The sequence below is a fragment of the Heterodontus francisci genome, chromosome 31, assembly GCF_036365525.1.
Source record: "Heterodontus francisci isolate sHetFra1 chromosome 31, sHetFra1.hap1, whole genome shotgun sequence".
In the NCBI taxonomy this organism is placed as follows: domain Eukaryota; kingdom Metazoa; phylum Chordata; class Chondrichthyes; order Heterodontiformes; family Heterodontidae; genus Heterodontus; species Heterodontus francisci.
The window spans coordinates 8,144,347-8,161,474 of record NC_090401.1 but is presented as its reverse complement, the minus strand read 5'-3'; the positions used below and the strand labels follow the sequence as shown (position 1 = coordinate 8,161,474).

Below are 17,128 nucleotides of genomic sequence, written 5' to 3'. Positions count from 1 at the left end.
GCAGCCCAGCCTCTACCAGTCATGGATGAGCTGGACATACAGCCAACCAAATCGGAACTCAGTGATGCCATTGATTCCCTAGCCAGCGGAAAAGCCCCTGGGAAGGACAGCATTACCCCTGAAATAATCAAGAGTGCCAAGCCTGCTATACTCTCAGCACTACATGAACTGCTATGCCTGTGCTGGGACGAGGGAGCAGTACCCCAGGACATGCGCGATGCCAACATCATCACCCTCTATAAAAACAAAGGTGACCGCGGTGACTGCAACAACTACCGTGGAATCTCCCTGCTCAGCATAGTGGGGAAAGTCTTTGCTCGAGTCGCTCTGAACAGGCTCCAGAAGCTGGCCGAGCGCGTCTACCCTGAGGCACAGTGTGGCTTTCGTGCAGAGAGATCGACTATTGACATGCTGTTCTCCCTTCGTCAGATACAGGAGAAATGCCGTGAACAACAGATGCCCCTCTACATTGCTTTCATTGATCTCACCAAAGCCTTTGACCTCGTCAGCAGACGTGGTCTCTTCAGACTACTAGAAAAGATCGGATGTCCACCAAAGCTACTAAGTATCATCACCTCATTCCATGACAATATGAAAGGCACAATTCAACATGGTGGCTCCTCATCAGAGCCCTTTCCTATCCTGAGTGGTGTGAAACAGGGCTGTGTTCTCGCACCCACACTTTTTGGGATTTTCTTCTCCCTGCTGCTTTCACATGCGTTCAAATCCTCTGAAGAAGGAATTTTCCTCCACACAAGATCAGGGGGCAGGTTGTTCAACCTTGCCCGTCTAAGAGCGAAGTCCAAAGTACGGAAAGTCCTCATCAGAGAACTCCTCTTTGCTGACGATGCTGCTTTAACATCTCACACTGAAGAATGCCTGCAGAGTCTCATCGACAGGTTTGCGTCTGCCTGCAATGAATTTGGCCTAACCATCAGCCTCAAGAAAACGAACATCATGGGGCAGGATGTCAGAAATGCTCCATCCATCAATATTGGCGACCACGCTCTGGAAGTGGTTCAAGAGTTCACCTACCTAGGCTCAACTATCACCAGTAACCTGTCTCTAGATGCAGAAATCAACAAGCGCATGGGTAAGGCTTCCACTGCTATGTTCAGACTGGCCAAGAGAGTGTGGGAAAATGGCGCACTGACACGGAACACAAAAGTCCGAGTGTATCAGGCCTGTGTCCTCAGTACCTTGCTCTACGGCAGCGAGGCCTGGACAACGTATGCCAGCCAAGAGCGACGTCTCAATTCATTCCATCTTCGCTGCCTTCGGAGAATACTTGGCATCAGGTGGCAGGACTATATCTCCAACACAGAAGTCCTTGAAGCGGCCAACATCCCCAGCTTATACACACTACTGAGTCAGCGGCGCTTGAGATGGCTTGGCCATGTGAGCCGCATGGAAGATGGCAGGATCCCCAAAGACACATTGTACAGCGAGCTCGCCACTGGTATCAGACCCACCGGCCGTCCATGTCTCCGTTATAAAGACGTCTGCAAACGCGACATGAAATCGTGTGACATTGATCACAAGTCGTGGGAGTCAGTTGCCAGCATTCGCCAGAGCTGGCGGGCAGCCATAAAGACAGGGCTAAATTGTGGCGAGTCGAAGAGACTTAGTAGTTGGCAGGAAAAAAGACAGAGGCGCAAGGGGAGAGCCAACTGTGCAACAGCCCCAACAAACAAATTTCTCTGCAGCACCTGTGGAAGAGCCTGTCACTCCAGAATTGGCCTTTATAGCCACTCCAGGCGCTGCTTCACAAACCACTGACCACCTCCAGGCGCGTATCCATTGTCTCTCGAGATAAGGAGGCCCAAAAGAAAAGAAAGACAGAGTATTCCCAGTGAAAGCATGGCCAATATGGAGGAGCAGAACTCAAGGCTGGGTATAAAATTGCTAAAACCCGCCCAACTAATTCCAAAATTCAATGAGGAAGATGTGGAAGTGTTTTTTGTGTCATTTGAGAAACTGGTAAGGCAGCTAAAATGGCCAGCTGAGACCTAGTCTCTTAATACAAAGCAAGCTAACTGGAAAAGCCCATGAGGTTTATTCCTTGTTTCCAGATTAGAGTTCATCAAATTATGAACTGACCAAAAATGCAATCCTCGGGGCATATGAATTAGTACCCAAAGCCTACCGCCAAAAGTTTAGAACCCTCAAAAAGCAAGCTAATTCTGGGAGGGAGGGGAAGGGGGGAGGGCAGAGGTGCGGGAAGTGGACCTGATGCAAAGCACAGCAGAGCAAGCTGTGGCTTTAACTGCAGTAAGAGTGCAATCCAGGAAGCTTACTACGGCCAGTGCAGGAAAAGTTAGTAGGATTCCTGAAGGTGATCAGGGTTTTGTGTCTGAAGGGAAAGTAACCCCATAACCCCTCAAGTGGGGAAAGCAAGCCCATAGTGATTCTCAGGGACACAGGGGCCACTAGATCCCTTTTACTGGGAAAAGGCCTGACCTTTCCCCCAGAGAGTGCAGTGAACACTCGAACGGTGGTGAATGGTATTGGAGGTCAGTGTATGCCTGTACTAGTACACTGGGTGCACCTGGAGTGCGACTTAGTTTTGGGACCGATGACCATAGGGATTGTCCCTAGTTTGCCTGTGGATGGGGTTGATCTGGCAGGGGTGAAGGTGGTAGCCGCCCCACCCCCCCACAAACAGTGAAAGAAAGACTGCAGGAGGTCAGAGAGACAAGGCGGTGGCAGGAGATGGTCTCCTGCAGTTTCTCTGAATGTGTAGTGGATCAGGACATGATGAAACCAACTCCCCCAGAAGAGACTGCATTGGCACTGCAGGCCATGAGGCATGTCTGTCTGAGACTTTCTTTGGAAAGTTAGGAGATCCAGGGAATGAATTAAATGGATTTTTCCTCCTAGCTGAGGTTCAGCGAGCCGACCCAGTATTGCGAGAGTTAGCACAGGCTGCCCAGTCTGAAAGTGAAGCAGAGGGAGTCCCTGATTAGTACCTCATTCTTTAAATAGTAGCAATGAGGAAATGGAGTCCTCCTCACAGACCTGAGGGCAAGGAGTGGACAGTGGGGCGGCACAGTGGCGCAGTGGTTAGCACTACAGCCTCACAGCTCCAGCGACCCGGGTTCAATTCTGGGTACTGCCTGTGTGGGGTTTGCAAGTTCTCCCTGTGTTTGCGTGGGTTTCCTCCCACATGCCAAAGACTTGCAGGTTGATAGGTAAATTGGCCATTAGCCCCGAGTATAGGTCGGTGGTAGGGAAATATAGGGACAGATGGGGATGTGGTAGGAATATGGAATTAGTGTCGGAGTAGTATAAATGGGTGGTTGATGGTCGGCACAGACTCGGTGGGCCGAAGGGCCTGTTTCAGTGCTGTATCTCTAAACTAAACTAAGTAGTTCCCAGTTAGTGGTGCCACAGAGGTACCAGGGAGAAATATTAAGAAGGGCCCACAAGACTACAGTAGCTGTACATGCCGGTATACAAAAAACTAAAGCTGGCATAAGACAGCAGTTTGACTGGCTAAAACTCCACAAAGATGGGGTGGAGTACTGCAGGAGTTGCCACATGTGCCAGGTTGAGAGGAAACCCCAGCCTACAGTGAAACCTGCACCTCTAAGTCCTGTATCAGTGTTCGGAGGACCCTCCAGCAGAGGGCTGGTGAACTGTAAGGGACCCCCGCCAAGAACAAAAGGGGACAGGCAGGCACATGGCTGGCAAAAGTTTAGAAAGAGAAGGGGAAAAAGTGACCAAGAGGGCAGGTTAAAGGAAGTTCGGGAGGAATGAAAACCCCTACTGTCTGGTCAACCAACCCCGATAAATGTGAAAAGTTAAACCCCACATCCTCCTACGTAAATGCAGACCCTAGAAGAACCCCACCAGAGTTGCTAACAGCATTTACAGGAACCTGCAGAGACAAAGAGAGACCTCCAGGAGGCACCAAAACTGTGAGGGTGATGCCTCACCTAGTCCAAGTGCCACAGGAGAGTGCAGTCAAATCTGCACAAATACCTGCAGGTAAAAATGTCTCAAAGAACAAAGGGGAGATTAACAAAGAATCCTCCCCTACAGTCAGAGGACACCTTTCTCACCTGGTCGTGACAGCTGGAGCACAGAGGCAGGATCAACACATGGTGAGTCAGCAGGTACAAGTGGCCTGCAGCAGGGCCAGGGAGAGAAAGCATCACAGGTACCAGCTCACCAGAGGTTGCTGCAGAGGATGAGGACTTTGATGGTGTGGTCTACAGAAAAGGCTGATAGGCAAGCACAATGAAATGCTTGGTATTTGTCAAGCTTGCCAGAAAGCCTGTGTAACTCTCAAGCAGCATGGAGGAGTTGGCACCAACCTTGCACATGGCTTTGTGCAGAGCTTGGAGCCCGTCCTTTCCAGTGTGGAATTGATGATTAACTCCACTTGCCGATCTAACCATGATGCAGCGCCTGATGGCCGATAATTTTTTTTTATTCGCTCATGGGATGTGGGCATTGCTGGCTAGGCCAGCATTTATTGCCCATCCCTAACTGCCCTTGAGAAGGTGCTGGTGAGCTGCATTCTTGAACCGCTGTAGTCTTTGGGGTTTAGTATACCCACAGTGCTGTTACCCATAATGTCTCAGCTTTTGTTGCAGAATAACGCTGCAGTGGAAGCTCAGACTGAGGTCATGTAATCTCAGCTTGCCGCCATGAATGCTCAGACTGCTGCCATCCTGGTTGCGGATACCAGCGCTCAAAGGATCTTGCAGGGTGTCACAGCAGTGCAGCAAGCTAAACATAAGAACATAAAAAATAGGAGCAAGAGTAGGCCATTCGGCCCCTCAAGCCTGCCTCGCCATTCAATAAGATCGAGGCTGATCTGCCCCCGACCTCAAATCCTCTTTCGTGCCAGCTCTTCATAGCCCTGAACTCCCCAATATTTCAAAAATCAAACTACCTCCTCTTTAAATACTTCAAACCCCCTAGCAATAAAGACCAAGATTCCATTTGCCTTCTTAATTACTCACTGCACCTTCATGCTAACTTTTTGTGTTTCATGCACAAGAACACCCAGATCCCTCTGTGCTGCACTTTTTTGAAGTCTCTCTCCACTTAAATAATAGTCTTTCGATTCTTCCTACCAAAGTGCATGACCTCACACTTTCCTACATTAATCTCCATCTGCCAAGTTTTTGCCCAGTCACTCAACCTATCCATATCCCCTTGCAGATTCTTTATGTCCTCATAATAACATGCGATCCCACCTATTTTTGTATCATCAGCAAATTTAGATATATTACACTCAGCCCCCTCCTCCAAGTCATTAATATAGATAGTAAATAATTGAGGCCCTAAGACAGATTACCAAGATTGCTGGGACAACACCCCAGAGGAGAGGCACTGGCTCCGTGCAGCACAAACCTTCTGTCCTCTTTCAGGATGACAGCATTCATCTTCCCACCATGGCCACTCTGCCAGTGCCCTTGCTGTTGCCTGTCAGACAGCCAGCCCAGAACGCTGCTACCATGACCAAGGTGGTACAGTCTGGAGCCAGGACTTCTAGGCCCAGACCAGCATGATATCACCCTTCAAGATCTCCTGCAGTCTCCCCCACTGAAAATCAGCACCTTCCACCAGCAATGCTGCAGCCACCGGAGTAGCACTGTGTTAAAGCACTAGGACAGGAAAAAGCACATGGAAGGCAGGCATAAAGGGAATGCACAATGGCATTAGTTGTCTTCTGTAGAAATATTGGTTAGTTTGATTTATAAACTTGGTTTGGAACGGTTGTTTTGTGGTGACTTTTATTTCAGCAGTGTGGTCAAGAGGACGTTGTGATGGTCAGTAATAGAAGGATGGCAAGGTGTGGAACTGTTGGTGAAACAGGAATTGGGGTTGTGTTCACTGTTTACACAGTTGGATGAGCCAATCATGGGCAGCCTGGCCGGAAAAGGGATGCATTTGCCTTCTCCTCCTCTTCTTGCTCCTCAGCTGCCTGCTGTACATCTGGTGACAAAGGCTGTGCCTGCATGATGGCGAGGTTGCGCAGGATGAAGCAGACCATAATGAATTGGGAGACACACTTCAGAGTGGTCTAGGCACAGGAAGCATTGCTTGAGTACCCCAATGGTCTGAGTGCTTACACTTCTAGTGTGGTCAACCCCGGATGCCATTTTCGTGAGCTGTTAGCCTGGGCACTGGCAGTGTGTACCAGAAGTATGCAGAATGGCAGCTGGTGATGTCCGTCAGCGTCTAACATAGGAACATAGGAGCAGTAGGCCATTGAACCCAACGAGCCTGCTCCGCCATTCAATACGATCATGGCTGATCATCCACTTCAATGCCTTTTTCCCACACTATCCTCATATCTCTGTATGTCATTTGTATTTAAAAATTTGTCAATTTCTGCTTTAAATATACTCAATGACTGAGCTTCCACAGCCCTCTGGGGTAGAGAATTCCAAAGATTCACAACCCTCTGAGTAAAGAAATTTCTCCTCATCTCTGTTCGAAGTGGCTTTCCCCTTATTTTGAAATTGTGTCTCCTGGTTCTAGACTCCCCAACCAGGAGAAACATCTTACCTGCATCTACCCTGTCTATCCCTTCAAGTATTTTGTAGGTTTCAATGAGATCACCTCTCATTCTTTGAAACTCTGGAGAATACAGGCCCAGTTTCCCCAGTGTCTCTTCATAGGTCAGTCCCGCCATCCCGGGAACAAGTCTGGTGAACCTTTGTTGCAATCCCTCTATGGCAATAATATCCTCCAAAGGTAAGGGGACCAAAACTGCACACAGTACTCCAGGTGCGGTCTAACCAAGGTTCTATACAATTGTAAGTAAGACTTCACTGCTCCTGTACTCAAATCCTCTTGCGATAAAGGCTGACATACTTCTTAATTGCTTGCTGCATCTGCATGTTAGCTTTTAGTGACTTACTGACAAGAACACCCAGGTCCCTTTATACATCTAGACTTTCTAATCTCTTACCATTTAAGAAATACTCTGTGCATCTGTTCTTCCTACCAAAGTGGATAACCTCACATTTTTCCACATTATATTCCATCTGCTACATTCTTGCCCACTAAGTCTGTCCAAATCTCCTTGAAGCCACTTTGTGTCTTCCTCACAACACACAATCCTACCTAGTTTTGTGTCATCTGTGAACTTGGAAATACTACATTTGGTCCCCACATCCAAAACACTGATATATATTGTGAACAGCAGGGGCCCAAGCACTGATCCCTGCGGTACCCCACTAGTCACAGCCTGCCAACGCGGGAGTGACCCGTTTATTCCTACTCTCTGTTTTCTGCCTATTCACCAATCTTTAATCTATGCCAGTATATTACCTCCTATCCCATGTTCTTTAATTTTGTGGGGTAATTTATCAAAGGCCTTTTGAAAATCCAAGTATACCAGATCCACCGACTCCCCTTTATCAATTCTGTTCGTAACATATTCCCACACAGCTATTTGTGCCTGTAGCTCACCAACCTTACTCACTGCAGTTTGTATGTTTACATATGAACATATTAATTAGAAGAGGTATGCCATTCGGCCCCAGGAATCTGCGCTGTCATTCAATAAGATCATAACTGATCTGTTTGTCTTGAATTCCACACTCCCATCTACTCCTGATAACCTTTGATTCCCATGCACAAGAATCTATCTACCTCCGCCTTAAAAATATTCAATGACCCCGCCTCCATCACCTTCTGAGGCAGAGAGTTCCAAAGTCGCACAACCCTCTAAGAAAAGATTTCTCCTCATCTCTGTCCTAAAAAGGCAACTCCTAATTTTAAAACAGTGTCTCCTAGTTCTGGACTCATCCACAAGAGCAAACATCCTTTCTACATCCACCTGTCAAGACTGTTCAGGATCTTACCTTCTTCAATCAATTCTCCCCTCACTCTTCTAAACTCCAGTGAAAACAAGCCCAGTCTGTCCAACCTTTTCTCATAAGACAACCTGCTCATTCCAGGTATCAATTTAGTAAACCTCCTTTGAAACGCGTCCAACGCATTTACATCCTTCCTTAAATAAGGAGACCAGAACTGCACACAGTATTCAAGATGTGATCTCACATATGTGTATCACTGAAGCATAACATCCTTACTTTTATTTTCAATTCCTCTTGTAATAAAGGATAGCATTCCATTAGCCTTCTTCATTACTTGCTGTACCTGCATACTAACTTTTTGTGACTCATGCACTAGATTACCTAGATCCCTCTGCACCCCAGAATTCTGCAGTCATTCTCTGTTTAAGTAATACTCTGCTTTTTTATTCTTCGTCAAAGTGAACAACTTCACATTTTCCTACATTATACTCCATTTGGAAGATTTTTGCCCACTCACTCAACCTATCTATATCGGTCTGCAGCCTCATGTCCTCTTCACAACATACTTTCCTACTTATCTTTGTGTCACCTACAAATTTAGCTACCATGCCATCGCTTCCCTCATCTAACACATTGATATAAATAGTAAAAAGTTGAGGCCCCAGCACAAACTCCTGCGGGACTCCACTCATTACATCCTGCCAATCAGAAAAGGACTCATTTCTGCATATTCTCTGTTCTATGCCAGCCAACCAATCTTCTATCCATGCTAATATGTTACCCCCTACACCATGAGTTCCTACATTGTGCAATAACCTTTTATGTGGCACCTTGTCAAATGCTTTCTGGAAATCCAAGTTCAGTGAGTCAATGGGCTCCCCTTTATCCACAGCACATGTTACATACATGCATTGTAAACCTGTCTTTGTATTCTTAGAAATTCTTCTTAGTCTGCTCCTATCTAATTGGTACTCCTCCCATCTCTCGTACTATGCAACATTCTCACTTTGTCTGACTTATTCCTCTTTTCTACTTCTCTATGTTGATGCCCATCCCCCTGCCAATTTAGTTGAATGGCCTCCTTCTGTGTCATAATGACTCTATGACCTATATTTGACCAGGCACTTCCAGCATCCAATGGAAATTATAACTGCAGATCATAACAGACAAAGAAATGGACAGTTCTGAAGAAGGGTCACTGACCCGAAACGCTAACTCTGCTTCTCTTTCCACAGATGCTGCCAGACCTGCTGAGTGAATCCAGCATTTCTTGTTTTTGTTAAAGAAATGGGCAGTACTGCTCCCCACCCATTTTTGCATTGCTGCCTTCCCATTAACACAGAAAACAAGTGGTGAATGTGAACCACCTGCTGTCCGGTGTACAGTAAAGAGGAAGAGCTCACGTTCTGTAACAGTGTGTGAAATAAGCTGCATGGAAGATGCTTTGCCTCATCAACATGACCATGGCCCCTTGTGCAACCAAGTTTCAGAAACATTGGGTTCCCTTCTCCAGTATTTTTAATTTGGAGTTCAATGTGTGGACTTCATTACAAACTCATGTCTACAAATTTACCAGCTGAGTATGATACTGGCTGTCTTGTCTCCTCCTTGCAGCTGCAACATCTCCCCATGTCTGCACTGCGCACCCTCATGGCTTCACATCGTCACTGTTTCTTTTTTGTTTGTGCCTGCACTGTCTCCTCCGTGTGGCTGCAGTGTTCTTGTGTTAGCATTGTACCTTTGTGTCTGCACTACATCTTCCTCACGTCTGCTTTATCTGTCTCGTGTCAGACAAAATGCATATTTTCAAAAGGCCTTTGATAAGGTACCACATAATAGAGTCGTGACTAAGCAGCATGTGGAGTCAGGAGACAAGTAGCAGACTCGATAGCAAGCTGGTAACAAAACAGAAAACAGAGATTAGGGGTTGAAGTTAGTTAGTCAGACTTGTAGAAGTTGGGAAATGGTGTTAAATAGTGATCAGTGCTGGGACTGACAATATTGAAAATGCTGGTCCCTTTAATTAAACAGGACTTATTTCAGTGTTAATAGAGAGCAGGTGATGCTCATTATAGTTTTGTATCTAAGGGCTGGGTCTTTGGCCAGTTGGGGTGGTTTCTTCTGGACAGAGAGTTTGTCCAGAAGGAAAGAGTGGGAACTGATGTTTGAACTGAACTATGAATTGTCAATAAAACAGTTGTGGATCAGAGACTGCCATTTGCTTCCACATTTTGGTGACTGGACATCCCTTGTTTTGGATTCCCCCACCAAAGGAAATAGTTTATCTCTATCTACTTTATCACTTCCCTTAATCATCTTAAACATAGCTATTAAATCATTCCTTAATCTTCTATATTTAAGCGTATACAAACCTAGTCTAAGTAACCTCTCAATGTAACCCTTTTCGCCCCAGTATTATTCTGGATTTGACTTGGAAATTGGAAGTCCAATTTCAAAGTATGTGGATGACACCAAATTGGGGAATTTTGTTAATAGTGGAAGACTAGGACAAATACAAGAAATGGCATGGAATTGGAAAATGAATTCAATATAGTTAAGCCTGAGGTCTTGCATTTGGCAGAAAGAATAAGGTTCTAAAATAGGAGTCTAGATGGGGTAGAAGAGCAGAGGAATCTGAAGGTTACACTGATTACTAATAGTACCAAGGCAAATTAATAAGGTCATAAAGCAAATATTTTGAGAGGAATAGAACTGAAAAGAGAATTTATGTTAAACTTGTATTAAACCTCGGTTCGACCACATTTGTCCTGTCAACAGTGCTGGTTTTTACATCGTAAAAAGGATATAGAGGCACCAGAGAAGGTGCAAGAAAGATTTATTAGAATGACAACAGAATTGAGAGGGGTTATTTTCTCTCAAAGAGAAGGCTGAGGGGGTGACACAATTGAGGTCTTTAAAAGTATGAAAAGATTTGATAGGGTAGATGTAGGGATGATGTTTCTACTTGTGGGGGAGACTAAAACTAAATGTCATAAATATAAGCTAGTCAGTAATAAATCCAAAAAGGAATTTGGATAAATTTATTTGGTATTTATCCCACTAATGATTAAAATATATGCGGTCCCAGCACATTTCAGTCATGTCCACTGCAGAAAAAAAGTTTCCGCAAGTAGACCAGAATGGAAACTTGCAACGTTTTGCATGTGGTCAACAATCAATCATGTCATGCGACTATCAACTACTTATTTATCACACAATTATGTACCAGAGACCACATTATTTGCTCATTGCCCTTCCTGTCCAGGATGTAGTAAACATCACACAATTAGAGCACAGTCAAACTAAAAGTAATATTCCAATTTATTTACAGGTAAGAAATTACACAGAACCACAGCAAATAACATTACAATACTTGATTTATACAATATTTAAACTGTTCCAAAGTAATAAAGTATCCAAAATCTTGGCATTGTGGAATCTGGCTGTAATGATCAATTTGCCCCATAATCCAAACAATCACTATAACCGACTTACAGTTCATTTCTCACTTTGAACATCTCTTCCATCAGCTGCTCAGTCTCTCCTCTCAGCTTCTCCACTTAAAACAGTGATTTAAAGTTCAGACTATATTTACCTTAGTTTAGTCCCACTTGCAATGTGTTTGAGTGACCAGTGTCATGAACAGTACTGACCAGCAATTTGATGAAGTATAAAATTGCCAACTTCATCCAGGGATCATTCATTTTATACTGCTGAGCTACTTATTTTTTTGCAGCTCTCTGGCATGGATTTCCATACAGCTGGTGGCGCAGTGAACGCAAGGTAATGGAACCCTCCTGTTCTGTAGCCTGCTGTACTCATTCCGATCTCTGCAAGTTACACCGTTATGGAGGAAACATTGAGTGCCTTACTCACAGTTGCAAATATATTGCACTAACCCAATGCAGTTAACAGTAGATGAATGGGATGAGAAGGAATAATGTGCTCATCCTCACAAATCAAAACTTAAACATTTCACAATTAAGGAATGATTGACAATGATCCACGTCAGCCACCGGCAGGACGCACCCAGTTTCTAGGAGCTGACTGGTGGAAGAAAGCACATCAGCATGGGAAAGGTGACACAGGGAAAACTGCAGCACCTGAATTTACTGAAGATATAGAGGATTGATACCAGTAGAGCAAATCACATGCAGCCAGCGGGGAGTATCACACTGACCCCGGGGTTCTGAGCGGGCAGTATCACGCTGACCCAGGAGCAGTGATTGGGGAGTATCACACTGACCTTGGGGCAGTGACTGGGGAGTATCTCACTGACTCTGGGGCATTGACCAGTGAGTATCTCACTGACCCTGGGGCACTGACTGTGGAGTATCTCACTGACCCTGGGGCCGTGAGCAAGGAGTATCACACTGACCCTGCGGCAGTGAACGGGGAGTAGCACACTGACCCTGGGGCAGTGAGGATCAACAACAACTCTGTTTATATAACACCTTTAACAAGATAAAATCAAAGCTCTTCACAGGAACAGTATAAAGCAAAATTTTATACCGAGCCACATTAGGGCAGATGGCCAAAGATGGAATTAGGGAGGGAATTGCAGAGCTTAGGGCCTAGGCAACTGAAGGAACAGCCGCCAATGGTGGAGCATTTAAATCAGGGATGCTCATGAAGCTAGAATTAGAAAGGTGTGGATAGCTCAGAGGATTGTGGGGCTGGAGGAGATTACAGAGAGAGGGAAGGGGGCGAGGTCATAGTGGGACTTGAAAACAAGAATGAGAGTTTGTAATTTGAGGAGTTGTGTTAGAAATTAGGAATATGCACAGAATATATATAGATGATATTTATCTTGGAATAAGGTAGCGGATTAAATTGATGCTGTAAGTTTCGTTTTACTAGAAATCGCTTAAGTTTCAATTCACTAGAAACAAGGTGTAATGAATATTTTGAGTTATGACAGTTGTCCCAGTGCAGGGGAACCAATAATACAGGAAAGGGACGTGGCCAGATGACGCTTCTGTAATAGTGGAAAAGCAACTGGGTACACGTCTGAAAAAAACATTATAAAGCTGTGTTAAGTTTGTCTTTTACCATTGTTTAACAAAGCTGTTTGTTAAAATACGTAAGTTAACTAGTATGTGACAATAGAATAGGTGTTTTTGTGAACATAGTGAATCAGTGTTTGGTACAATAGTTTGATAAAGGGAATAGAGTAGTTCGACTGGCCAGCTGGCGTGAACAAATAGAAACCAACAATCCTTAACATACTGTAAGGGCATGATAAGGATGGGCTTTTCTCCATGGTTTGAACATGGAGAACTCAACATGTTATTGGGCACCTTGTATTAAAGGGAAACCTCTATAGGACAATGAGGCCTTGTCAATAATGAACCCCAGGTTTACCCCTGAAAAACAGTATAAAGGATAAATTTTGGAAGCACTCCAGTTACAATAGGCGGTGGAGAGAAACTTCCGAGGGTGGATCCATGATGAATTTAGTCTAAAATGCTTGGGTAGTTTGGGAAGAAGCAAGGCACTGAGAGAAAAGAGAAAGAGAAGCGCTGTTTGCACATGCCAGCCGTCCAGTCTGATCAGGTCCAATACTCGCTATTTGTCACGGTCAAATGTTTTTTGCTGTACAGCTAGTGCATTAGATTCTGTCTTCTACTCCAGTTAAACTCAACACATTCACCATATTAGTTGCAATCGACCCTGCTTAAACTGAAACTCTACAATTGCTTGACCAGGAGCCAATGTCGATCAGCGAGCACAGTGGTGATGGCGGAATGGAACTTGGCGTGAGTAAGGAGACAGGAAGCACAGTTTCGGATGACCTCGTGTTTATGGAGAATAGAGTATAGCAGACCTTGGGCCTGTGGGCAGTATCACATTGACCCCATGGCAGTGAATGGGGAGTATCATATTGACGCCAGGCCAGTGAATGGGGAGTATCACACTGACCCTGGGCCAGTGAATGGGGAGTATCACACTGACGCCAGGCCAGTGAGTGGGGAGTATCACATTGACCCCAGACCACTGCATGGGGAGTATCACATTGACCCCAGGCCAGTCAGTGGGGAGTATCACACTGACCCTGGGCCAGTGAATGGGGAGTATCATACTGACGCCGGGCCAGTGAGTGGGGGGTATCACACTGACCCCGGGCCAGTGAGTGGGGAGTATCACATTGACCCCAGACCACTGCATGGGGAGTATCACATTGACCCCAGGCCAGTGAGTGGGGAGTATTGCGTAATGAGAGAGGAATAATTGACAATCTAGTTGTGCGAGACCCCTTGGGGATGAGCGACCACAATATGATAAATTCTTCATCAAGATGGAGAGTGGCCTAGATGATTCTGAGACTAAGGTCCTGCATCTTAATGAAGGAAACTACGAAGGTATGAGGCACGAGTTGGCTATGATGGATTTGGAAACATTACTTAAAGGGATGAAGGTGGAAAGACAATGGCAAACATTCAAAGAGCGCATGGATGAACTACAACAATTATTTATCCCTGTCTGGCGTAAAAGTAAAACGGGAAAGGTAGCCAAACCATGGCTTACAAGGGAAATTAGAGATAGCATTAGATCAAGGAAGAAGCATACAAATTCGCCAGAAAAACAGACTTGAGGATTGGGAGCAGTTTAGAATTCAGCAAAGGAGGACCAAGGGATTGATTAAGAAGGGGAAAATAGAGTACGAGAGTAAGCTTGCGGGGAACATAAAAACTGACTGTAAAAGTTTCTATAGATATATGAAGAGAAAAAGATTGAAGACAAATGTAAGTCCCTTACAGTCAGAAACAGGGGAATTTATTATGGGGAACAAAGAAATGGCTGACCAACTAAATGCATACTTTGGTTCTGTCTTCATAAAGGAGGACACAAATATCATACCAGAAATGTTGGGGAACACAGGGTTTGGTGAGAGAGAGGAACTGAAGGAAATCAGTATTAGTAGAGAAATGGTGTTGGGGAAATTGATGGGATTGAAGGCCAATAAATCCCCAGGGCCTGATAATCTACATCCCAGAGTACTTAAGGAAGTGGCCCTAGAATTAGTGGATGCATTGGTGGTCATCTTCCAAGATTCTGTAGAGTCTGGAACAGTTCCTACAGATTGGAGGGTAGCTAATGTAACCCCACTATTTAAAAAGGGAGGTAGAGAGAAAGCAGGGAATTATAGACCAGTCAGCCTGATGTCAGTAGTGGGGAAAATTCTAGAGTCCATTATAAAAGATTTTATAGCAGAGCACTTGGAGAACAGTGGTAGAATCAGACAGAGTCAGCATGGATTTACGAAAGGGAAATCATGCTTGACAAATCTACTAGAATTCTTCAAGGATGTAACTAGTAGAGTGGATTAGGGGGAGCCAGTGGATGTGGTTTATTTGGACTTTCAGAAGACTTTCGGCAAAGTCCCACATAAGAGATTAGTGTGTAAAATTAAAGCGCATGGGATTGGGAGTAGTGTATTGCAATGGACAGAAAATTGGTTGGCAGACAGGAAACATAGAGTAGGAATAAACGGGTCTTTTTCCGAATGGCAGGCAGTGACTAGTGTGGTACCGCAGGGATCAGTGCTAGGACCCCAGCTGTTCACAATATATATTAATGATTTAGATGAGGGAACTAAATGTAATATCTCCAAATTTGCAGATGACACAAAACTGGATGGGAGGGTGAGTTGTGAGGAAGATGCAGAGAGGCTTCAGAGTGATTTGGACAAGTTAAGTGTGCATGGCAGATGCAGTATAATGTGGATAAATGTGAGGTTATCCACTTTGGTAGCAAAAACAGGAAGGCAGATTATTATCTGAACAGCTATAAACTGAGAGAAGGGAATATGCAACGAGCCCTGGGTGTTCTCTTACACCAGTCGCTGAAGATAAGCATGCAGGTGCAACAGGCGGTAAAAAAGGCAAATGGTATGTTGGCCTTCATAGCGAGAGGATTCGAGTACAGGAACAGGGATGTCTTGCTGTAATTATACAGGGCCTTGGTGAGGCCACAGTTTCGGTCTCCTTATCTGAGGAAGGATGTTCTTGATATAGAGGGAGTGCAGCGAAGGTTTACCAGACTGATTCCTGGGATGGTGGGACTGACGTATGAGGAGAGATTGAGTCGGTTAGGATTATATTCGCTGGAGTTCAGAAGAGTGAGGGGGGATTTCATAGAAACCTAGAAAATTCTAACAGGACTTGACAAGGATATTCCCGATGGTAGGGGAGTCCAGAACCAGGGGTCATAGTCTAAGGATACGGGGTAAACCTTTCAAGACTGAGATGAGGAAAAATTTCTTCACCCAGCGAGTGGTGAGCCTGTGGAATTCGCAATCACAGAAAGCAGTTGAGGCCAAAACATTGTATGTTTTCAAGAAGGAGTTAGATATAGCTCTTGGGGCGAAAGGGATCAAAGGATATGGGGGGAAAGCAGGAACAGGTTACTGAGTTGGATGATCAGCCATGATCATAATGAATGGCGGAGCAGGCTCGAAGGGCTGAATGGCCGACTCCTGCTCCTATTTTCTATGCTTCCATGACCCCAGGCCAGTGAGTGGGGAGTATCACACTGACCTTGGGCCAGTGAGTGGGGAGTATCACATTGACCTTGGCTTGGGCCAGTGAGTGGGGAGTATCACACTGACCCCGGGCCAGTGAGTTGGGAATATCACATTGACCCCGGGCCAGTGAATGGGGAGTATCACACTGACCCCGGGCCAGTGAGTGGGGAGTATCACACTGACCCCGGGCCAGTGAGTGGAGAGTATCACACTGACCCCGGGCCAGTGAGTGGAGAGTATCACATTGACCCCGGGCCAGTGAGTGGGGTGTATCACACTGACCCCGGGCCAGTGAGTTGGGAATATCACATTGACCCCGGGCCAGTGAGTGGGGTGTATCACACTGACCCCGGGCCAGTGAGTGGGGAGTATCACACTGACCCCAGGCCAGTGATTTGGGGGTATCACACTGACCCCGGGCCAGTGAATGGGGAGTATCACACTGACCCCGGGCCAGTGAGTGGGGTGTATCACACTGACCCCGGGCCAGTGAGTGGGGTGTATCACACTGACCCCGGGCCAGTGAGTGGGGTGTATCACACTGACCCCGGGCCAGTGAATGGGGAGTATCACACTGACCCCGGGCCAGTGAATGGGGAGTATCACACTGACCCCGGGCAAGTGAGTGGGGAGTATCACACTGACCCCAGGCCAGTGATTTGGAGGTATCACATTGACCCCGGGCCAGTGAGTGGGGAGTATCACACTGACCCCGGGCCAGTGAGTGGGGAGTATCACACTGACCCCGGGCAAGTGAGTGGGGTGTATCACACTGACCCCGGGCCAGTGAATGGGGAGTATCACACTGACCCCG

General features: G+C 45.8%; 1 protein-coding gene across 8 annotated transcripts in view; it reads right to left on the bottom strand.

Moving 5' to 3' along the window:
* Nucleotides 1-17,128, bottom strand: part of LOC137347065 (myb-related transcription factor, partner of profilin-like) — a 108,045-nt gene that overhangs the window by 47,590 nt on the left and 43,327 nt on the right. For 2 of the 8 annotated variants that reach the window (XM_068011082.1, XM_068011079.1), the window contains exon 6: nucleotides 11,112-11,617. The exons of 5 other annotated variants lie outside the window; for them this stretch is intronic. In XM_068011082.1, the coding sequence (XP_067867183.1) occupies nucleotides 11,493-11,617 (125 nt within the window). In that variant the 3' untranslated portion in view covers nucleotides 11,112-11,492. Of the gene's footprint in view, nucleotides 1-9,293; nucleotides 9,683-11,111; nucleotides 11,618-17,128 lie in introns of those variants that run through there. One more of the 8 variants, XM_068011081.1, reaches the window with a different exon arrangement.